The sequence below is a fragment of the Labeo rohita genome, chromosome 18, assembly GCF_022985175.1.
Source record: "Labeo rohita strain BAU-BD-2019 chromosome 18, IGBB_LRoh.1.0, whole genome shotgun sequence".
Classification (NCBI taxonomy): domain Eukaryota; kingdom Metazoa; phylum Chordata; class Actinopteri; order Cypriniformes; family Cyprinidae; genus Labeo; species Labeo rohita.
The window spans coordinates 28,601,035-28,626,312 of NC_066886.1; the positions used below are offsets into that span (position 1 = coordinate 28,601,035).

The 25,278-nt window shown below is 37.9% G+C and overlaps 1 protein-coding gene across 8 annotated transcripts in view; it reads left to right on the forward strand.

Moving 5' to 3' along the window:
- The window catches only part of LOC127180540 (spectrin beta chain, non-erythrocytic 4), a 93,819-nt gene that overhangs the window by 64,580 nt on the left and 3,961 nt on the right, over positions 1-25,278 (forward strand). For 3 of the 8 annotated variants that reach the window (XM_051134663.1, XM_051134666.1, XM_051134667.1), the window contains 17 exons: positions 4,661-4,924; positions 7,687-7,911; positions 7,993-8,082; positions 10,940-11,218; positions 12,806-12,936; positions 13,189-13,393; positions 13,484-13,729; positions 15,044-15,178; positions 15,291-15,535; positions 16,395-16,581; positions 17,688-17,772; positions 17,865-18,061; positions 19,326-20,125; positions 21,915-21,975; positions 22,060-22,319; positions 23,216-23,386; positions 23,482-23,524. In XM_051134663.1, coding sequence (XP_050990620.1) covers positions 4,661-4,924; positions 7,687-7,911; positions 7,993-8,082; positions 10,940-11,218; positions 12,806-12,936; positions 13,189-13,393; positions 13,484-13,729; positions 15,044-15,178; positions 15,291-15,535; positions 16,395-16,581; positions 17,688-17,772; positions 17,865-18,061; positions 19,326-20,125; positions 21,915-21,975; positions 22,060-22,319; positions 23,216-23,386; positions 23,482-23,524 — 3,624 coding nt within the window. The other 5 variants (XM_051134664.1, XM_051134665.1, XM_051134668.1 and 2 more) reach the window with 5 other exon arrangements.

Genomic DNA, 25,278 nt, shown 5'->3' on the forward strand with positions numbered 1-25,278 from the left:
ATGCTGCATGTATGTGCATGTGCGTTTTAGGACCCCATGGTCTGTGTGGAGATCAGGTGGGGGAGGGGCGGTGTGTGTGTGTGTGAGATGTACCAGTTTAGTCTGCGCTCATGCCAGCTTCTGACCTGTCTGTAATATGCACGGAAAAACGTTTGCCAAAAATAGTTTTGCATGAGAGATTTGGAACGAGATATACAGTTGAAGGTTTAAAAGGAGGTTCAAACACTCTTTGATGCTTGATAAGGAAAAACGATGCATTAAGAGACGAGAAAAAAATATGATATTTAGGCAAAATAAGAAAAATGTACACATCTTCATTCTGTGCACAAGTTTACACCCCTGGCTCTTAATGCATCGTGTTTCCTTCTGAAGCATCAGTGAGTGTTTGAACCTTCTGCAATAGTTGCATATGAGTCCCTCAGTTGTCTTCAATGTGAAAAGATGGATCTCAAAATCATACAGTCACTGATGAAAAGGTTTTAAATACACAAAGATGCTGAAAAACCAAACAATTTGTGGAACCTGAAGGATTTTTATTAAGAACAGCAGACAGTTTAACTGTCCAGGACAAATAAGGGACTCATGAACAACTATCACTAAACAAAAAAACACAGCTGTGGATCATTCAGGTAACAACACAGTATTAAGAATCAAGTGTATGTAAACTTTTAAACAGGGTCATTTTTATAAATTCAACTATTATTTTATTTTGTTGACTATATGTAAACATTTCTGTTATTGAAATATCTTATCCAGGTCAGTATTAAATAAACAATAACATGCATGACTGATCCCTGTTATTCTGTGGCAAAGTTGTAGCCAATCTGTGTTGACAGGTCATTGCTGTGTGGACATTTAAGATGTTGTGAGTTGTTTTTAGTATTTTGCTATGCAGCTGACTTATCACAGGGAGTTTGATTGACAGGTGATCTGACCAGTCATAATGCAGAATCTGCCATTTTTATTCGACAAACAAACCAGACTGGAGAGTAGATTAAATTCGGTGGACTTAAACTTGAAAAATGGTGTGTATTTATGTTCATTTATGTTTATTTCATGCTATAACTAGTAAAGAGATGATTGGTTCATGTACCACTTGAACTGAAACACTACAACGATCTGTCGTGAGTCATTTAAGAGTCACAAAACACTGTTCATTATTTGAATTTCTTTCAAAATAACAAAATTTGAAAGCTGAGACCTTGTTTCATACATAAAGTAACCTGCTCTGTCTTGTCTGTCAGTGCTTTGTCAGTGTCCTCTTGGCTCCACTATGTATTTTTATTGATGTGTGGTGTGAGAGCACCTTGGTTTGTCAAACACAGCAACAGTAACAAAGGGGGGCGGGGCTTTGTGAAGGGTCAATTGCTAGAACATTCTGATTGGTCACTAGATGAGTTACTTGCCAAATCTTAATATTTAGAATCAAACTCCTTATATTTTGAGCACGTCCCTTTGAGCACTCTTAAAGTACCTATTATGGAAGTAATATACAGTAATAAAATATATTGAATATTCAGACACTTAAGTACATATTATTTGCAGTTAAATTAAAATGTATTAATATTTAACACATTTAGCTGAACTTTAGAGTTTTTGCTATACAGTAAGTGGGATTTAAGTACATCTTTATTTAATGTCATAATTATTTCTATTGTCTTTGCAATTTGGTTAAAGTGTACTGTTACATTTACTGACAAGCATTTATAATAAACTAAAATTTAATGCCATTTATATAGACACTTGTATGTGATGTACTTAAATATATTTGTAATGATGAAGATGCAATTTAAAATATATTAACTTCAAAACTGTACTTCAAACCTTTAATTTGACATTATTACAAAGCACACTTGGTAACGCTTTATTTTAAAGTGTCTTTGTTACACATGCTACATGTACTTACTATTATAATAACAATTAATTATGCATAATTACATGCAAGTGACCCTAAGTCAAATCCTAATCCTAACTCTAACCATATAGTAAGTACACGTAGTTAATTAATATTACTCATTACTTAAATGTATAATTGAAGAGTTCAGATGCAAAACCAGCTAAAAGCAATCTCGGTCAAAAATGAGATAATGATACTGAGTGAATGCTCCTGACACATAGTATACGTCCATCAAATATTGCAGCCTCAGCCCAATCAGAAGTACCAGTACCTACATAGAAACCTATACAAAGTAGCCAGAAAGAAATGCTCATTTTAAAGAAAAACGTCAGACAGATTTAGAGGTTTCTGCATCTGAACTCTTCAATTACACGGTAACAAGGACACCTTAAAATAAAATACATTTCTTTAAAAATATACCATTGATATTTTGAGTACAACATAAGTACACGTTTAATACAATTAAGCACAAGGGTACAGTAGTAATAGTGAAAGTGGCTAATAGTATCGGACCTACTGTGCACTGTTTATATAGTTCTAAATGTGGAGGCACAGATGAGAGTCTGAGGAACAAATAGACTTCAGCAGTTTTATAATCTGTATGTGTTTGTGATGGAGCATCTGCTCTCACTGTTAGATCAGCTTTCTCTGTCCTGAGCTGATCTGAAGTGACGCAGGTGCAGTTTGCTTTTAGGTAGGCAGGAGCCCAGACACGGCCAATTGTACTCGTGTGAATCACAGTCCTCAGCACTTGGTTAAACCAAGCTGTGATCACTGTTATCTGATAATGACTAGTTAATCTCTTGGATTTAGCCAGAGTATTTTTACAGATGTGCTATTGTTAAAAGCAAAGATGGAGTCACAGTCACCAGAACCGTTGTTGAATAGTTGCGTAGTTGGAACATGTTGGCTTTTATGAGCTTGTTTAGTGTTCCTTAGAGTTGAGAAGTCTGATTTGTTTAGAGCAAGTTTCAGTTTAATTGAACTGGCTATAAAACAATTCATTTATTCAGTTTGATTCAGGACTTAACCAATTTACTCTTCACTGTTCATGTCGTAGTCAGATATTTATTTTAGGTGATTTTTATCAAAAAAGAAATGCACTTAAAGGTATAGTTCGCCCAAAAATGAAAATTACCCCATGATTTACTCACCCATCCTGAGTGTATATAACTTTCTTCTGGCAGACAAATACAATCAGAGTTATATTAATAAATGTCCTGGCTCTTCCCAGCTTTATAATGGCAGTGAATGGCTGTTGAGATTTTGAAGTCCAATAAAGTGCATCCCTTTATTGGAAAGAGCAAACAAAACACTGTTCATGAATTAGAAGTACAAAATGAGGTTTCCCCTTGCTGTAAACAAAACTTGGTTCTCACAAGACTAGCATATTCTCACCGGAGATTACACTACGCCTACTTCCTATGTAATCCACTGGAACGCCACTCTAATGAACGTGCGCATGACAGTTAGTGGAAGCTAGCGATTACAGTTTAAAAAATGTTAAAAAAAAATGATATTTTTCTTACACAAAGGCATTGATTTGCTTCAGAAGGCCTTTATTAACTTCCAGAGCTGTGTGGAGTACTTTTTATGATGGATGGATGCACTTTATTGTGCTTCAAAATCTCAACAGCCATTCACTGCCATTATAAAGCTTGGAAGAGCTAGGACATTTATTAATATAACTCTGATTGTATTCGTCTGCCAGAAGAAAGTTATATACACTCAGGATGGGTGAGTAAATCATGGGGTAATTTTCATTTTTGGGTAAACTATACCTTTGATTGCATTGAATGTGTACTTGTAGTGTACTTCAAATTTTAAAAGTGTATTTTTAGGAAACCATACTTGCAGATAATATAATATTAATAAAATAAAAGACCACTTAAGTGTACTTCAGAGTTTATTTTCATGTTTCTCAACACACCTAAGTACACTTTAAAAGTGCAATTTGTAATCATGTCAAAAATACAAGTTTTACTTTAAAGTAGATTTTAAATCTTTAAAAATCTTTGGTTCTTTATTTTTTTGTGTTGACTGTCAAACTAAAGCACATGTTAAATACTTTATTATTTTAACTATAGGCTGATTTTCACTATATTTAAAATGTACTAAGTTGTCACTTCATCATTACAAATATGTAGTTATAAATCTATTTAAATAAATGACATACAAGTTTACAATTATATTTTGGTTTACTATAAAGTACACTTTAACCTTACTTCAAAGACAGTAGACATAATGGACCTTTTTCAAAAGACTGTGATGACTGTACTTCTTCACTATACTTTGTATTATATCACCTTTTCATCAAGTTACAAAAAAAACTAGTTAATGCTAATGCCACGTCTATGGAAGGGACGGTAAATTTGACATTGTTCTCTCTTCTGACTGCTGATATCAGTCTCTCTCAGTTTTTTTTCCTTTGATTGAAAGACATCAAAACACTACTGTGGACTTTTTCTTTTGCTATTTGAGCAAATAGAAATCCAAAAAAATATATTTGTGGTACTCTCCCATTCAGTGCTCTTGGATTTTACCAAACTATAACAACTTCCACTATGAGAAAACCGGAAATGTGAGAAAGGTCAATTATAAAATCATGTATAAAGTATATTGAAGTTTACAAGGTCAACAGTATGTGGGAATCCTGTCTGGAATCTGTCATTGTTTTTGCAGTTCCATATTGTGCCACTAGTGGAACAGAAATGACTGTTTTCACCTTTGAAAACTGATGGCTGTCTCTATCTGTTTTCTCAGGAGGGCCAGCGGTTAATGCAGGAGAAGCCAGAGCTGAACGCTCTGGTGAAGAAGAAGCTGGAGGAGATCCGTGAGTGCTGGCTGGATCTGGAGAGCACCACGCAAGCCAAAGCCCGGCAGCTGTTTGAGGCCAATCGGGCCGACCTGCTGGTACAGAGCTACTCCAGCCTGGACCAGCGACTCGAGCAGCTTGAGGGACAGCTGGCACATGTGGACTATGGCCAGGACCTGACCACTGTCAACAAGCAGCTGAAGAAACTACAGGTCTTTACACTTTCTTTCACAAACACATGTATTAGCAGCTTCTCATAAGTCTCTCATAAGCTCAGAAACGCTTTGTGCATCAAGATGATGTTTCCTCCAGATCTTGCTTTTGTTTTTGAACTGTCAGATTGCAGGTTTCCAACGTGCCTTTAATTTGCTCTTTATTTCTTTCCGATTCCTGTGCTGAAGACTTTTATTTTCTTTTCCGCTGCTGCATTTACTGGTAATACGAGCCTCATCAGTGTCCACTGTATGAGTGTAATTCATGTCGCTGGTGTGGCTCTCCTCTCTGACAGCATGCCATGGCTCTCAGCTGATCTGAGTTCAGTTTCAGCTCTGTTCCCACGTCACTCCACCCTCATCACCATCAGCGGTATTGTAGCATCTTCATTTCGCTTTCTTTATTTGCACACACCCTCTCTTTTAGTTTGCTTTTACTTCCTTTAAATTCCCATCAATCTTCACTAGATTATACTTCATATGTGGATCATAGGTAGCGGTCAGTGCAGACTGACCAGTCCTATGAAGTGTGTGTGTGTGTGTGTGGGAGTGTGTGGTTTTTATTGTGTTATATTTCCTGTCCTTTTATACATCAGCATATTTCAAACATTGTGTTTTCAGAAGCATTTATTGTAATTAAAAATTGAAGCTTTCTAAAATATTAAAAAATGTTAGCTCTCTGTCTCTCCATTTAAATAAGCCAGGCAAGATTCAACATTTCAAGTAGTAATTTTTAATTTTTTTATAATTCTAGATTATATTAAAGGTTCAGTTGCATTTTTTGTAATATTAGTAATAACTTATGCAATCCATAAAGTCTCTTTTAGTTTGACATTAACTGTGTTTAAGTCAATGAACTGCTGCTTTTCATTTCAGAATGAAAATAATGGTGTGTCTGTAATAATAGTCACAGGATTGAATCTCATTACTGTAATTACTGTAGGCCTTGATATATGAGTTTGGATTGGTCATTTACTCTGGTTCACTTCACTGTCTTAATTTATGTAACATTTGACCCGAATGGGTTACAGCATGTGAATCTTTCTTTACACTACCATTCAAAAGTTTGGGTTAAATGCTTTTTTGCATTTATTTCAAAAATACAGTCAAACCAAAATTTATTCAGACACCTTCAAGATTTCTCACATTGTGATAGTTTATGTGCTATAGCTTAGGTAATGGTAATAAAATAAGACAAGAACTCAGATAAACTGTGTCAAAACAAATTCATCTTGATAATGTCAGATAACTTTGATAGAAAAGTATGTAATGGATTACAATCAACCAAAAATTCAGACAGCTGTTAGTAAAAAGGTTGAATTAGCAAAGAAAAAACACTTAAGCAAAACATGGTCAGGTCAAAGTGTCTGAATAATTTTTGGTCCCAAATTTGTATTGGTTTTACTAGTAGTTCACTGTATCAGGAATGTTTGGGTATAATATGGGTATAATAATTTTGCTATCCTCACATAAATGAGCTATAGTGTCCTGCACCCACTAGTAAAAAATATATCTGGAGTCTGAATAATTTTTGGTTTGACTGTATGGTAAAAAGAGTAATATTGTGATATATTATTACAACTTAAAATAACTTTTTGTGTGTGAACATATTTTAAAATGTAATTTATTTCTGATACAAAACTGAATTTTTTTCATCATCATTACTCCAGTCTTCAGTGTCACATGATCTTTCAGAAATCATTCTAATATGCTGATTTGCTGCTCAAGAAATATTTCCCTATTATTATCAATGTTAAAAAAAAATTCAGAAACTGACATTTTTCAGGATTATTTGATTAATAGAAAGTTCAGTAGAGCAGTATTTATTTATAAAAAAGAAATATGTGACCCTGGACCACAAATCCAAGTCTTAAGTAGCACCGGTATATTTGTAGCTTTATCAAAAAATACAATGTATGGGTTAAAATGATTGATTTTTCTCTTATGCCAAAAAATCATTAGGATATTAAATAAAGGTCATGTTCCATGAAGATATTTTGTAAACTTCCTGCTGTAAATATTTCAAAACTTAATTTTTTATTATTAATATGCATTATATGTACTTATGCATAATATGGACAACTTTAAAGGCGATTTTCTCAATATTTTGATTTTTTTTTTGCACCCTCAGATTCCAGATTTTCAGTAGTTGTATCTCAGCCAAATATTGTCCTGTCCTAACAAACCATACATCATTGGAAAGCTTATTTTATATAAATCTCAACTTTAAAAAACTGACACTTATGACTGGTTTTGTGGTCCAAGTTCACGTATTTTATTAATTATGTCTTTACTGTCACTTTAGATAAATGTAATGCATCCTTGCTGAATAAAATTATTAATTTCTTTCTAAAAATCTTTCTCACCCCAAAATCTTTGTATGGTAGTGTATGTCATCACAATATCTTTGCTATCATACTGTAATTTGCCATTTTCAAGGTCTTACGCTTTTTTACCAGCACATTAGCATTAATGAGCAAACACATTTTCTTTGGAAGTTTGAAAAGTTTATGATGATGTCATAACTCACTTCCTGTCTCCTTTGGTCTTTCTGGTGTTCTTCCTGTCCTCTTTCCCACTATCTATACTGTCATCATTTTTAACTGTGCTCCACTGTGCTAAACTGTGCATTTCTCCATCCCTCTCTCTTTGACGTCCACTTCGTTCTCCTGTCTATTTTTCCCATTCTACACTTCAACCAATGTCTTCTTTGATGTTCTTTTGCTCATTCATCATGTTCACTGTACTTCCGCCTCTAACAGACGATGGAGTGTCAGATGGAGGAGTGGTATAAAGAGGTTGGAGACCTGCAGGCTCAGGCGGCCTCCATTCCTCAGCAGGGGCAGGTCATGGAAAAGGTGTCCGAGAAACAAACCGGTGTGGAAACGCGGATTGTACGACTGATTGAGCCTCTGAAAGAGAGACGCCGTATCCTGCTGGCTTCTAAAGAAGTGCACCAAGTGGGCCGTGACCTTGAAGATGAACTTGTGAGTTTAGCAACCTCAGTATAGCTATTGGCTTTAATATATTTTGAAATGTGCAAATCATGTTTGTGTGTTTGTCTGCAGTTGTGGATACAAGAGCGTCTTCCAATGGCCACTTCTCAGGAACATGGGACAAGTTTACAAGCTGTACAGCAACTCATGAAGAAGAATCAAGTAAGACAACATCAAGAAACTCTTTATGCTGTGGAAACAGCTCAGACCATCATAAATGTTAAAGGCATAGTTCACCCAAAAATGAAAATTACCCCATGATTTACTCTCACTCAAATTATCCTAGGTGCATATGACTTTCTTCTTTCAGACCAATAGGTTTGTAAACATTCAGGATGTGCGAAAACCCCGGAGAGATAGCCTTTTACGGCTAGAGAATTACACGAATACGGTGCAAAATAGTTACATTTAAAAAGATTATAGATTATATTGATTAGATGGCTTTTTCAAAATGTTCTTACAAGAGCTAGTGACCCAGCGATAAGCACTGTTATTCAACGAAATTGACAGTAAATAGCGGGATAGTCGTACAGATCTGAAACAGGGATGACGGAGCCTATCTGGTGACAGAAAATGACAGTTTTCAAGTGGCAGTTTATAGAACCGTGGAATAAAAGAATAAAAAAAAAAGGTAAATTAGATTTTGTATTTCAAAATTCTGACTTTATTCTTGCAATTCCTAGATTATATCTCACAATTCTAATAAGGAAAAACAACTCGTCATTCTCTTTTTCCCTTGGCTCAGAATAGGAGTTCATATCTCATACTTCAGGTTTTTTTCCTCTCAGAATTGACAAACTCACTATTTTTGAGTTAAATCGAGTCCAAATTAGGAGATATAAATGAGAAAAAAAGTCAGAATTGTGAGATAAAATAAATAAATGTTGTGTAAAAATGTTAAAAGTAATAGTATTAATATAATATTTCATGCTGTAACTGTAGGGCTCATACAATACGTCCCCTATGAACAGCATATGTGAATATTATGTAGACCTATTGTTTAAATCAAATTTATGCTTTAAAAGTAGAGTAATCATAGCATTTTTCATCCAAAGTATGTATGTTTAAACATGCGTTTAGCTTCAAATGGCGTCTTTGACAACAGTATTCTATACAAATTATTTGCATTCCGATTTTGACATCAAAAGGCACAAATGGATTTTACCCATTTACCTCCACTTGTTAACAGTGTTTTTCTGCAACCACTATGCGGGCGCAGCTGCAAGTGACGTAACTGTGACATCTACTCCAAATTGGTCTATACAATCAGAGTTATATTAAAAATGTGCTGGCTCTTCCAGGCTTTATAATGGCAGTGAATGGTGGATAAGATTTTGAAGCAAAATAAAGTGCATCTATCCATCATAAAAAGTTCTCCACAGCTTCAGGGGATTAATAAAGGCCTTCTGAAGTGAATCAGTGCATTTGTGTAAGAAAAATATGCCTTTAATGCTGATTTAGGCTTGTCTGGTGCTAGCTGGTTTAGTAAGGCTGGAATGTATTACAAATCTTTTGGCAAGATTTGCGCCCTGATTTTCAGTGTGGACACATGTAGACATATTGTTTAAATCAAATTTATGCTTTAAAAGTAGAGTAATCATAGCAGTTTTCATCCAAAGTATGTATGTTTAAACATGCGTTTAGCTTCAAATAGCGTCTTTGACAACAGTATTCTATACAAATTATTTGCATTCCGATTTTTGACATCAAAAGGCACAATTTTTTTTTTCTCTTATTCCATGGATTCTACCCGTTTACCTCCACTTGTTAATAGTGTTTTTCTGTTGGTTTAGTAAGGCTGGAATGTATTACAAAACTTTTGGCAAGATTTGTGCCCTGATTTTCAGTGTGGACACATTGATGCTAGTTGCTGAAAATCAGAGCCAGTCAGCAGATTTTGGACAGTTGGAAATGACAGATTTCACAGAAAATCACATTGTCTTTAATGGGCACAGACTGTTTGATATTGTGAGGCGAATTTAGAACACATTGTTTTCATTTGTCATGCATCTTCGAGCAACAACACACTTGTTTCTGTTTGCGTTTGTTGTGTTCAAAGAAACCTGCAAAGTCTGGTAGTGTGTGTTGCTCAGTGGTTTAGAGCAGGGTTCTCAAAGTGTGGAAATAATTTTAGGTCTGTATTGGCATCCAGTAATCTCAATAAGCTTTGTGCTCTGTTACCTTTTAATAAAATCCTGCCAAATTCAAAATTAAATTCAAACAATAAAAGAGGTATATTATAAGATAGCCAACAATACAACTTAAAGGAGAAGTTCACTTCCAGAACAAAAATGTACAGATAATGTATTCACCCCTTTGTTATCCAAGATGTTGATGTCTTTCTTTCTTCAGTCATAAAGAAATTGTTTTTTGAGGAAAACATTCAGGATTTCTCTTCATGTAATGGACTTCTGTGGTGCCGTGAGTTTGAACGTCCAAAATGCAGTTTAAACACAGCTTCAAAGGGCTCTAAACGATCCCAGCCGAGGAAGAAGGGTCTTATCTAGCAAAACGATCGGTTATTTTCTAAAAAAAACAGTTGCAACTTATATACCTTTTAACCTTAAATGTTTGTCTTGTCTAGCTCTGCGATGTGCATGTGTAGTCTGTGCACATCCAGGTCAATACAGTTAGGGTATGTCGAAAAACATCAAATTTTCTCCTCCAACTTCAAAACTGTCCTACATCGCTGCAGAAGTACCGACCCAGTGTTTACAAAGTAAATGTTCAAAGAAGGTCAAACGCTCTTTACAAAAAAAGGTAAAACAGCGATGTAGGACCATTTTGTCTTGAACTATCTTGAATTGGAGTGCACAGAGTACACATGCACATCGCAGAGATTTTTAGGTTAAAAGGTATATAAGTTGTATTTTTTTTCTCAGAAAATAACCGATCATTTCACTAGATAAGACCCTTTGAAGCTCCATTTAAACTGCGCTTTGGAAGTTCAAGCTTGCAGGCACCATTGAAGTCCACTATAAAATAGCATGTTCTGTTTCTCATTGTCATCCACTCTCAGAGTCTACAGAGAGAGCTTCAAGGTCATCGTGGACGTGTGGAGGATGTTCTGGAGAGAGCTGGTGTGATCGCATCCATCCGCAGTCCAGAGGCAGACAGCATCAGGGCTGGTATGGAGCAGCTCCATCAGCTGTGGGAGGTGCTGTGGACAGAGACTGAGCACCGGCAGCTCCGGCTGGATGTCATGTACCAGGCGCAGCAGTACTACTTTGATGCGGGAGAGGTGGAGGCCTGGCTCAGCGAGCAGGAACTGCACATGATGAATGAGGAGACAGGAAAGGTAGGAGATGAAAACAGAGCGGTCATGTGGGGGTGGGAAACACCAAACAACCATGCTGGGGTGATGTAATTTAAATAGTATAAAAATGTTTTATTAAATTTAAAAAGTGTGTAAATATATATATATATATATATATATATATATACTACCAGTTAAAAGTTTTTGGACAGTAATATTTTAGTAATTTTTAATGTTTTATGAAGAAGTCTCTTCTGCTCACCAAGCCTGCATTTATTTGATCCAAATTTACTTTTTAAAATAACTGTTTTCTATTCAAATATATTTTAAAATGTAATTTATTTCTGCAATCAAAGATACATTTTCAGCATCATTACTCCAGTCTTCAGTGTCACATGATCCTTCAGAATCATTCTAATATGCTGATTTGCTGCTCAAGAAACATTTATTATTATTATTATCAATATTGTAAACAGTAGAGTAATTTGATGAATATAAAGATTAAAAGATCAGCATTTATTTAAAATAAAAAGCTTTTGTAACACTGGACAAAACAAAAACATACATTTAAAAGCTAGGAGTCAGTATATTTTTTTCTCTTTGGGGGAGAGAAATTATAAAAATTAATGCTTTTATTTAGCAAGGATGCTTTAAATTGATCATAAGTGATAATAAAGATATTTATAATGTTACAAAAGATTTCTATTTCAGAGAATGCTGTTCTTCTGAACTTTCTATTCATCAAAGAAACCTAAAAAAAAACATTTTTTTCAACATAATAATAATAATAATAAATGTTTTTGAGCAGCAAATCAGAATATTATAATGATTTCTGAAGGATCATGTGACTGGAGTAATGATGCTAAAAATTCAGCTTTGAAATCACAGGAATAAATTGCATTTTAAAATATATTAAAATAGAAAAAAGTTATTTTAAATAGTAAAAATATTTCAACATTTTACAGTCTGCTGTACTTTGGATCAAATAAATGCAGGCTTGGTAAGCAGAAGAGACTTATTTAAAAAATTACAAATATACACACACATTACATACGTTATATATGGTGTATACAGTATATACATGTCAAAAATGTTACATTTTATCCAAAGTGATTTACAAATACAATACAGGGACATAAGCAATTAATTACAGAGTCAACAGTATTTTCATTCTGTATATACAATGTCAAGAAACATGGAAAATCTGTAAAAAAGATGTGCAAAAATACAAATTGTGAAAAAAAATGTGTTGCAAAATAATTATTTGTAATTATTGAAGTATAAAGTAAGTGTAATAATTAATATTTCATTATAAATATATAATGTTTGTAGTATACAATGCTAGGCTAGAGCAGAGGAAAAATACAGAAAAGAAAAAAAGTTGTAAAAATAATTATAATTTATTATAATAATTAATATTTTATTATACATATTTTTTGGAGGGACCAGGGAAAATGCATGACCATCCTGGACTAAAAATCTTCATTGTTGAGCCCTGTGTAGACAACGTTTTTAAGGACATTAGTTTCAGGCAAGGACACCTAGGTAATTTGTAGGATGCTGTGATGTTATAGAAGATGACATTGGATCAAGGTGAATGTATCTGAGCTGTGTCCTCTCATGCTCAAGGATGAGGCCAGTACTCTGCAGCTGCTGAAGAAACAGCTGGCGCTAGAGCAGACCATAGAGGACTATGCTGAGACCATCGGAATGCTTTCTCAGCAGTGCAGACAGCTGCTGGAGCTCGGACATCCAGACTGGTAAATGTGCAGCAGAAATCAAAGATCCCATGACCATCATTATGAAGAAAACTGTACCTACTAACTGTACTTAATGTTATAATCAAACATGCAAATGCACAACAATCTTTCGGCTTATCTGTTTTCACTTTTGAGCAGTCACAGTTGCCATTCTTTGAATTCCAGTGATAACACCTTTCGAGGGTAACTGACTTCACTGATTTTTTTCCTTTGAATGAAATCAAAGTATGTGTGTGTGTGCTTGTGCCTCAGTGAGCAGATCAGTAAGCATCAGTCTCAGATCGACAGGCTGTACGTGTCTCTGAAGGACCTGGCGGAGGAGAGGAAGTCTCGTCTGGAGCAGCAATACTGGCTCTATCAGCTCAACAGGGAGGTGGATGAACTTGAGCAGTGGATAGCAGAGAGGGAGGTCATCGCCAGCTCCACCGAACTCGGACAGGACTTCGAGCATGTCTCGGTCAGCTATTTCATATTTATCTGTCCCTAAACATGATCAGCTGTAGCTCTTGTGCTTCTTTCGTTTCTTAACGCTTTTCCTGATCATCAGATTCTGCAGGAGAAATTTACAGAGTTTGCAACGGAGACTGGGAGCCTGGGGCAGGAGAGGGTCACAGCTGTCAACCAGATGGTTGATGAGCTCATAGATTACGGCCATGCGGATGCAGCCACCATCGCTGAGTGGAAGGATGGAGTGAACGAGGCCTGGGCGGATCTCATGGAGCTGATGGAGACACGAGGACAGATGCTCGCTGCTTCGCACCAGTTACACAAGTTCTTCTCTGACTGCCGAGAGGTATGGAGAAGGAGATGTATGACATCTGATTAATTAAATCATTTGCTAAGGCCATCATTACTTTGACTAGTGCTTATACGTAACTGTCACTGTTGCTCATAAGGATTTTTTCAAATGCTTATACACTACCAGTCAAAAGTTTATGAACAGTAAGATCACAATGTTTTTTAAAGAAGTCTTTTCTGCTCACCAAGCTTGTATTTATTTGATCCAAAGTACAGCAAAAACAGTAAAAATCTGAAATATTTTTACTATTTTAAATAATTGTTTTCTATGTAGATATATTTTAAAATGATTTCAAAGCCGAATTTTTAGCATCATCACTCCAATCACATGATCCTTCAGAAATTATTCTAATATTCTGATTTGCTGTTAAAAAAAACATTTATTATTATTATGTTGGAAACAGCTGAGTTGAGATATTTCTATTCATCAAAGAATCCTGAAAAAATGTACTCAACTGTTTTAAATATTGATAATAATAAATGTTTCTTGAACATCAAATCAGCATATTAGAATGATTTCTGAAGGATCATGTGACACTGAAGACTGGAGTAATAATGCTGAAAATTTAGCTTTAATTACCGGAATAAATTACATTTTGAAATATATTCACATAGAAAACAGCTATTTTAAATAGTAAAAATCTTCAACAATATTACTGCTTTTGTTGTATTTGGATCAAATAAATGCTGGCTTGGTGAGCAGAAGAGAATTCTTAAAAAAACATAAAAAATCTTAGTAAATCTTAAATCCTGGTAGTGTATATGGACATGCATCCATCTAGAACACCAAAGCAACCATATAGCAATGCATTCATTCTCTCCCCCTCCAGCAAGTTGCCAGCATTTTTGATCATTTTCCCAGAATATTTTGTTTTTTGAAAATCTGTACGTCAAATATGTCAAAAGAAAGAACAGAAAGAAAGAACCGAGCCTTTTATTCTAGCTTCATGCATTTTGTCTTTAACAACATTTGAATGTGGGCAAGCTTCCTAAAAACAAAATTTTAAACAAAAAGCTGAGAAAATAGCATCACGAGCAAGAATGTTGCATATTATTGATGGAATAACAGTCCTAGTTTTTTCTTAATGCTCTGGGAAGCTTTTTGTGTATATATTTTGTTTTATTACTGTGATATTTGTGGGATAATGCTGAGGCATGTTTGTCCTTCTGCTGCAGGTGTTGAGGAGACTGAGTCTAAGCTCTGTTTGTGTGTCTACTGTGTGTACATGATAAATAGCAGCAGTGCTCATGAAAGCATAGACCACAATGGTCTCTTGTGTGGAAAAGCATGAGTCTGTGTGTGTTTCAGGTGTTAGCACAGATTGAGGATAAGCAGCGGAGGTTACCAGAGGTTCGTGCATGTCAAGGAGGTACTTCAAATACCAGCACTCTGCAGAGACTTATGCAGACTTTTGAACATGATATTCAGCTACTTGTTACACAGGTGACCTGATGCAACATTCTTATGCAGAAAGTGCAAAATAAATAGATGCTCAGATAAAATAAAGTTCATGACAATGGCAACATTTGTTAAAAAAGAGGATTGTTTTTCTCAGGTAAGACAGCTGCAGGAAAGCGCAGCCCAGCTCCGAACAGTTTATGCCGGGGAGAAAGCAGAAGCCATCGCCATGCAGGAACATGAAGTGATGCAGACGTGGAAAGAGCTGCTCATATCCTGCGAGGACTGCCGAATGCAGATCACTACAGCGACAGACAAGTTACGCTTCTTTGGGATGGTGCGTGATCAGCTTATGTGGATGGACAGCATCATCTGTCAGATAGGAACTGGGGAGAAACCAAGGTAGGACACATGCTGGGACACTTGCTCTCTGCTTATAGGAACTCATTAAGGTGCTTTAACATTTATAATGCATGAAGATTTGCATCAGGTGAGCTGAAGAGCAGCCACTGTGGCCGCTGGAGTGTGCTATAGGTATCATACCTCGAGCACAAATAAGTGATAAGGTGGTAAGTGCATGAACCACAATAGTATTTATACATCATATTATGATTAAGCATAATAGTTTCCATTAGGAGCACTGTGTGGGAACACAATAGATCTGTTACAAAAAATATTGAGCTGCTGTGTGGTCTACTACCTACATGGAAAACGACCTTCTTAGGATACAGCCTAAACAAAGAAGATTTGAAATGCTAATTTGAATGCTTTTCAAGTGGCACTGTCCATGTGAAGACTTCACTTAGAAATTTATGCCAATAAAATATGACATTGCATGTTGCTTAGCTAAAAGGACACTCTAATAAAAAAATACAAAGCATGCACAAAAATATTATTTATTCATACTTTTCTGTAGTTAATTATAAAATAAATTAAATAAAACATACATTGTTGCCTTAGACTGTATTTTGCCAAAATACATTATAGGAAGCAGCATAATGTAGCTCCCTATTAGAATAGCTTTGCATTGGGAGTGCACCTAAGGTGCCTTAAAATGCTAGGTTGGCAGCTCACTAGGTTTTGGAACAGAGCTACAGTGCATATATATGCATTGTATATTTTAAAAATCTTAAAAACTAAGAGAACCTATAATAGTGCAAAAGCTCAGGAGCCATCATGGGCACTCTTCATGGGTTCTTTCTGTGGGCAGACTTGGCCCATGTATTCTTGCCTGAATAACTCTCTCTCCTCTCACTGTCAGCTCTTTCCTCAGAACTTTAATGGGATATGGGCTCTCTGGTGCTTGCAGGGATGTGTCATCTGTGGAGGTCCTGATGAACTATCACCAGAGCCTCAAGAGCGAGGTGGAGGCCAGAAACAAGAGCGTCCTACAGTGTATCGAGATGGGCAAGACTTTACTGGCCGCCCGTAACCCTGCATCAGAAGAGGTGACGCACAAACTAGCCAACACAGAAACTATTGGGAATTTTAAATCACTGCCAGACCTAAAACATACTCTTTGAATGTTTAATTTCATGCATTGTTGCAATCACACATTTGTTGCAATTACACATTGCACACTCAACATTGCAAAACAAGCTTCCAGAACAAACATTTACAGATAATTTACTCACCCCCTTGTCATCCAAGATGTTCATGTCTTTCTTTATTCAGATGTAAATAAATTATGTGTTTTGAGGAAAAAAAATTGAGGAATGTTCTCCATATAGTGGACTTTGAACTTCCAAAATGCTGTTTAAATGCAGCTTCAAAGGGCTCTAAGCGATCGGTTAATTTAAAAAATTTACAATTTATATACTTTTTAACCTCAAACGCTCATCCTGTCTAGCTCTGCGTGAACTTTGTGTATTTCAGTTCAAGACAGTTTGGGTATGTCTCAAAACTCCCATCTTATCTTCTCCTCCAACTTCAAAATCGCCCTACATTGCTGTTATAAATTTTTTGGTAAAGGGTGTTTGACTCCTTGCCCGCTCACTTTGCAAACACTGGGTTGGTACTTCTGCAGCTGTTGGAGGAGAAATTGAGATGGGAGTTTTTCGACATAACCTAACTGTCTTGAACTGGAATACACAGAGTTCACGCAGAGTTCAAAAATAACTGTTTCACTAGATAAGACCCTTCTTCCTCAGCTGGGGCTATTTAGAGCCCTTTGAAGCAAAAACATAATTTCTTTACGACTGAAGAAAGACATGAACATCTTGGATGACAGGAGGGTGAATAAATTATCTGTAATTTTTTGTTCTGGAAGTGAACTTCTCCTTTAATATAAACTCTTCTACAGTCAATTTTCTCTTTCAAAATGTTAATATCTACCTGAATAATACAGGTTTAATAAAAAAAAAAAAAACGGATTCCCCTCTTTAATATAGTGGCTTGTTACTGCCACAGCAATACAAGGATGCACATTAAATATGGACGATGTAACTGCCTGCATTTCTGTCTGTGTTGTAGTACTTGTGTAAAGTATCTTTCTAGCCTTAGAGCTGATGGCTACATGATATCCTAAGCTGTCTTCTGACTATGACCATTTCAGATCAAAGAAAAGCTGGAGAAGGTTTTGGCCAAGCAGCAAGAGCTCACTGAGAAATGGGACAGACACTGGGAAGAGCTACAGCAAAGTGGGTGAAATATGGATAATACATTATGCATTAATTATGTAATCAGTTTCATGTGCTTCCCAACATCTCACTCTCTTTCTGTGTCTTCTCAGTGTTGGAGGTGCATCAGTTTGCTCAGGAAGCAGTGGTAGCGGAGGCCTGGCTCACTGCTCAGGAACCATTCCTAAGCAGTAATGAACTTGGCGGCAGTGTGGATGAGGTCGAACAGCTGATTCGCAGGCATGAAGCCTTTCGCAAAGCTGCGGCCACCTGGGAAGAACGCTTCAGCTCTTTACGTCGTCTTACTACGGTAAAAGATACCAGCTAGCCAAAACCATGGGCGTTCAGTCCTGCTCCTGGAGGGCCAGTGTCCTGCAGAATTTAGATCTAACCTGGCCAAAAACACTTGCCTGGAAGTTCTGAGTAATTCTGAAGACTTTGATTAGCTGGTCCAGGGTTTTTTTGTTTGTTTGTTTAGGATTGGAGCTGATCTCTGCAGGATGGTGGCACTGGAAAAGCAGGATTAAACACCCCTGGGAATTACATACCCCTTCATTTTTTCATATTTTGTTGTTGTTGCCTTATGTTAAACTGTTTAAATTATTTTTTCCTACATCAGTCTACACTCCATACACCATAATGACAAAGCAAAAACAGAAGTGTCACAACTTTACTTAGCTGAAGCTCCTTCACAGCCTCAAGTCTTTTTGGGTATGATGCAACAAAATTTGCAAATCAACATTTGGCAATTATCTGCCATTCTTTTCCTCACCTCTTCACATCTCAGGCTCTGTCAGATTGAATAGGGACTGACAGACATTTTCAGGTTTCTCCAGAAATGTTTGATTGGGTTCAAGCCCAGGCTGTGGCTGGGCTACTCAAGGACATTCACAGAGCTGTCTATAAGCCACTCTTGCTCAGGGTCATTGTCCTGTTGGAAGGTGAACCGTCTGCCCAGTCTGAGGTTCTGAATGCTCTAGACTGGGTTTCCATTAAGGCTATCTCTGTTGTTCCAAACTTCCATTAAGGGTAATGGAGACTACATGCTCCTGTGAACCTTCAGTGCAGCAGAAGTTTTTCTGAACTCTTCCCCAGATGTGTGGCTTGATGCAATCCTGTTTCTAAGCTCTACATGCAGGGTTTTTTTACCTCAGGGTTTTTGCTTTGATATGCATTTTCAGCCATTCCAAATCATACCCATTCAATTGAATTTGTCACAGGTTAACTTCACTTGAAGTGTAGTAACATCTGCAAGCAATATGAATGCTCCTGAGCTAAATTTCAACTGTCCCAGATAAAGGTATGAATACTTATGCAATGGAATCTTTTAGATTTTTAATTTTTAATACATTTCCAAAGAAGTTAAAAATCTGTTTTTTGCTTTGCCATTATGGTGTATGGAGTGTAGATTGATGTGGGAAAAAAAGTCATTTAAAGCAGTTTAATATAAGAAAGCAACATAACAAAATTTGAAAAAAATGAAGGGGCATAAATACTTTTGCAAGGCACTGTATGTTACAGAATGGAATTGTGCGTGTATAAATACTAACAAATTCTCTTGTTTAATGATTTAGGTAGAGAAGATAAAAGCAGAGCAGAGTAAGCTTCCCCCAACTCCCTTGCTGGGACGGAAGGTTTTCTTGGACCCTCAGGACTCTTCTCCAGCTCGCAGTAGTCCTTCCTCCATAATAAGACAGACCATATACGAGCAGGGTGAGCCCCGGGTGGAGCGCATCACCCCTCAGCCCTCACCCTCGTCCGTGGTCCGCAGACTGGGTTCTACTGTGGCCAACTACACTCCCATCATGAATGGAGCTGCTACTTATCGCCTTCAGGAAGCCAGGAATTCTGGGATTGTTGGTGTGGCAGCAGGACTGGGCACTGCTATGGAGCACAAGGTCACCCAATTGCGTCCGGAATTCAAGGCCCAAGTCCCACAGCAGAAGATCGAGCACATCCATGAGGCAGTCCACCCCCTACTGGAGAGAGAGAGGGAGCGGGAGCGGTATCATGAGAACGTGATGGCAGAGGTGGTGCTCCAGGAGCCAGGTGGAGGAAGGGAACGTCTAAACAGCATGGTGGGAGGGAGCGGGAGCAGTCGCTCAGAGCTTCTTGTGGAGCAGCATCCCCCTCCAAGGGAGTCTCGTTTGGAGAGACAACTATCTACTGAGCAGCTGATTCAGGCACGCAGGGACGAGCTGCCTCAGGAGGTGTGGAGAGAACGAGCTGAGAGAGCAGAGAGGAGGCTGGAGAGACAGACATCTAGTGAACAGGAAGGTCATGAGGTGCGGCGTAGGGACAGACACCGTCTGGAGAGACAGGACAGCAGTGAGCAGGAGGCCAGGGAGCAGTCAGACAGACGCTCAGGTGGTGGGTGAGTGACTGGATTTGTGACCGCCAACAAACCATATTACTGAAGACTTACCTTTTCAGCATCACCTTTTGGTTAATGTTACAAAGTAGCCAAATCAAAACAGGCAAACTTTAATTTAAGTCTCAAATTCTGGTCACCTTGTCAGTTCACAGCAAGTAGAGTTTCAAATAAATATGGTCTGATTCCTAGGACAACTACTCAACTGCAGTTCGCATTCACTTTTCACAAATCGTGATCCAATCATGATGAACAATGACAATGACAATGAAATGACCAGTCTGTAATTTTAATGGTAGGTTTATTTGAACACTGAGAGACAGAAGAACAACATAAAAATCCAGAAAAACGCATTTTAACAAAGTTATAAATTGATTTGCATTTTAATGAGTGAAATAAGTATTTGACCCCTTCGTAAAACATGACTTAGTAGTTGGTGGCAAAACCCTTGTTGGCAATCACAGAGGTCAGATGTTTCTTACAGTTGGCCACTAGGTTTGCACACATCTCAGGAGGGATTTTTTCTCCTCTTTGCAGATCCTCTCCAAGTCATTAAGGTTTTCATGCTGACGTTCGGCAACTCAAACCTTCAGCTCCCTCCACAGATTTTCTATGGGATTAAGGTCTGGAGACTGGCTAGGCCACTCCAGGACCTTAGTGTGCTTCTTCTTGAGCCACTCCTTTGTTGCCTTGACCGTGTGTTTTGGGTCATTGTCATGCTGGAATACCCATCCACGACCCATTTTCAATGCCCTGGCTGAGGTTCTCACCCAAGATTTGACAGTACATGGCCCCGTCCATCGTCCCTTTGATGCGGTGCAGTTGTCCTTTCCCCTTAGCAGGAAAACACCCCCAAAGCATAATGTTTCCACCTCCTACATCTGACCACAACACGTTCACCCAGTTCTCCTCTGAATCATTCAGATGTTCACTGGCAAACTTCAGATGGGCCTGTACATGTGCTTTCTTGAGTAGGGGAACCTTGCGGGCGCTGCAGGATTTCATATCTTCACGGCGTAGTGTGTTACCAATTGTTTTCTTGGTGACTATGGTCCCAGTTGCCTTGAGATCATTGACAAGATCCTCCTGTGTAGTTCTGGGCTGATTCCTCACTGTTCTCATGATCACTGAAACTCCACGAGGTGAGATCTTGCATGGAGCCCCAGACCGAGGGAAACTGACAATTATTTTGTGTTTCTTCCATTTGCAAATAATCGCACAAACTGTTGTCACCTTCTCACCAAGCTGGTTGGCGATGGTTTTGTAGCCAATTCTAACCTTGTGTAGGTCTACAATCTTGTCACTGACATCCTTGGACAGCTCTTTGGTCTTGGCCATGGTGGAGAGTTTGGAATCTGACTGGTTGATTGCTTCTTTAAACAGGTGTCTTTTATACAGGTAATAAGCTGAGATTAGGAGCACTCTCTTTAAGGGAGTGTTCCTAATCTCAGGTCGGTACCTGTATAAAAGACACCTGGGAGCCAGAAATCTTGCTGATTGATAGGGATCAAATACTTGTTTTACTCATTAAAATTACATTTTTGAAATATGTTTTTCTGGATTTTTTTGTTGTTATTCTGTCTCTCACTGTTAAAATGAACCTACCATTAAAATTATACACTGATAATTTCTTTGTCAGTGGGCAAAAGTACAAAATCAGCAGGGGATCAAATAATTTTTCCCCACTGTAAATGCATTCCTATAATGTTTTTAAAGCACTGAAGTAGCATAGCAGCTCTCTGTTGATGCAAAATAGCACTTCCACATCTCAGATTTCCCTTAATGTTGGCAGGGACAAAAGGTCGACGCTAGCTGAAATTGTGGAGCAGCTTCAGGAAAGAGAAGCAGCACAGGTGTGTAGACAATCTAATATTTGGCTAACTGTTGTTTTAAACAACATTTGGTCCCATGTACATTGCTGTATATTTACAACTCAGGCCCGAGGAGAGGTTCCACGTCTACCCAACGGTTTTCCTGAGAAGTCTTCCAGACCGGACCGGCCACGTGCTCGCGACAGACCCAAACCGAGAAGACGACCACGACCCAAGGAGCCGACAGCTGGCGAAACGCGGCGTTCAAGATCTGCACCGGCCCAGAGCAGCCCGCCAGTACCCCAACCACCTACCCACACGGCCCAGCGTGAAGGGTTCCTTTTTCGCAAAATAGACATCGAAGGCCAGAAGAAGAGTTCAAACAGGTGGGGCTTTGTGGTCTAAAAATGATGGGCACATGGCATGGACTTAGCATGGAAACGGCTAAACCAAATATGCCAATCAGTATGATTGGTTATTCAAAGCTATGCTAATGTTGTTATTAGCATTGTGTACAGATGCTTAGAGCACTAACATTTTTTACAAGGCAGCTCTTATTTTCTTTCACCAAGTTTCAAGTCAAACTGGGATATGCTTGAATGCTTTACAAGCCTAAAATGTTTCCTGAAGTTGAACTGAGGAGCAGCTGTTTGGCTGTCATTTCTGATTACAAGTTTCATATCCAGCAATGGCAGAAAATAGCTAGCTGTTAGCACTGCTTGCCACTTGCATGGTAATACTAAAATCTGCCTGGTTGGTGGATGTTGCTGTGTCAGAAGACCAACAGATGCTGGGTTTCTGAAGCCATGGCTAGCAAGGTATGAAGCCTTCACCCCTCACAGCTTTATACAGCCATTTTATAGAAAACCGGATGTACCACCTTTGCAGCCCAAGTCACTAAACAATTCATTGCATTGAGGAGTTTAAGGAACTCAAAAGAATGGCTGTCTGTTCTTTTGTAGCATGATTTGCACATAATCTGCCTGTCCACTGAAGCCATTTTTCATACTAGTGTTGCGTTTACATTACAGTATGTCTTATTAACCAAAATCTCTCTTCTTTCTTATGCTCTCTTTGCCGCTGACTGTTCTTCTCCCTCTCTACAAAGGTAAGCCATGGTCTGTCCATCTCTTTCTAAAGGTCTAATAATCTCGGCAGCAGTTTGGTCTTGTTCAGTCTTAAGGGCTGGTCATCCCAGACTCAGTAGGTGAGTAGCTAGTCAGTTCATGGTGCCATCTAGGCTCTGATGGTCAAATCTTCTGCTTTCTCTCCCACATTACAGCAGATCATGGGTGAACCTGTACTGTGTGCTGAATAAAGGTGAGCTGGGCTTCTATAAGGATGCGAAGAACACCTCCACACCTTACAACAACGAGCCGCTTATCAACCTGAGCCGTTGTGCCTGTGATATCAACAATGGTTACAAAAAGAAGAAGAATGTCTTCACTCTCAAGTACTTTATTAGCACTTTTATTAGCTTTTCCAAAAAGATTGGTTACTTGAGTAGTGTTCACTTTGCATAACATTCATTTTGCTTTATAATTTTAGAACTAAGGATGGAAGTGAGTTTCTGTTCCATGCTAAGGATGAGGTGAGTTTCTTTTTTTAACCTAGTTGGTTTCCATAATTTTTTAGCTCTGCACTAGTTTTGGGCCGATTTTAATTCACTTTGTTATACATTTTAGTCATAATCAGTTTTAAAGGATTAGTTCACTCCGGAATTAACATTTCCTGATCATTTACTCACCCCCTTGTCATCCAAGATGTTCATATCTTACTTTCTTCAGTCGAAAAGAAATTAAGGTTGAGGAAAACATTCCAGGAGTTTTCTCCATATAGATCACACTTCGAAGGTGATCTACGGGTTGAATGTCCAAATTGCAATTTCAATGCAGCTTTAAAGGGCTCTACACGATCTCAGCCAAGGAATAAGGGTCTTATGTAGCAAAACCGTTGGCCATTTTCTAAAAAATGTGTTTACAAGGAGAATGTGCAAAGAGTAAGTCAAACGCCCTTTACAAAAGAAGATAAAACAACATTGGTTGATTTTAAAGTTGGAGAAAAAAAGGATTTTCACCATACCCTACCTTTTTGAACTGAAGTACACAGACAAAGAAGTAACTGCATGAAGTCATAGATGCACATCACAGAGCTAGTGCAAGATGAGCATTTGTGGGGGTTTTTTTTAAGACCCATCGTTTCGCTAGGCTTGGATGGTGTAGAGCCCTTTGAAGCTGCACTGAAACTGCAGTTTGGACCTTCAACCCATTGATCCCCATTGAAGTCCACTATATGGAGAAAAAATCCTGGAATGTTTTCCTCAAAAACTTTAATTTCTTTTCGACTGAAGAAAGGAAGAGATGAACATCTTGGATGATATGGGAAGCGAGTAAATTATCAGGAAATAAGTTGGTTTACTAGCCTGACCAAACCAGTCCACAAGCTAGTAGTCCAATCCCAGAAGGGACTACACACCTATTGACAGAAATAACTTATTGGCAGAAAGCATTAAAAGGATAGCTTACCCAAAAATGAAAATTATCCCATTATTTACTCACCCTCCTAAATGTATATGACTTCCTTCTTTCTGACGAATGCAATCTGAGTTATATTAAAATTTATCCTGGTACTCCCAAGCTTTAGAATGGCATAAACAGGTGTTTCTCTTCAACAGTCCAAAACAAGTCAAATAAAGTGCATCCATCCATAATAAAAAGTGCCTCACATGGTGAATAAAGGCCTCCTGTAGCAAATCGATGCATTTTTGTAAGAAAAATATCCATATTTAAAATGTAAGAATTACTTTAATCTAGCTTGCACCCACTGGTCATACACGGAAGCAACTCCGGGCGGATGATGTAGGACGTTGGCGTTACGATTGCGCCTGTGAGGCTGGTGAAAACCAGCGTTTGTGTACAGGAGAAAGGAAGCAAAGTTTCATGACTTTAGCAAAGGGAAACCAGTGTCCTCTTGGCTTATATCGAAATCTTCCAACATTTTTCTTTACAAATCCTCATTTTGAACTTCTAATTTGTGACCGGTGCTGTGTTTACCTATCTCTACTGCGCGTTCACGTTCATCACTTCTGAGCGGCGCATGCACAACATCGACATTTTACATCATCCTCCTGGAGCAGCTTCTGTGTACGACCAGTCGGTGTAAGCTAGATTAAAGTGATTCTTACGTTTTAAATATGGATATTTTACTTACAAAAACACATCGATTTGCTACAGGAGGCCTTTATTAACCCCCCGGAGCTATGTGAGCCACTTCTTATTATGAATGGATGCACTTTCTTGGACTTGTTTTGGACTGATGAAGAGAAACACCCGTCCATGCCATTCT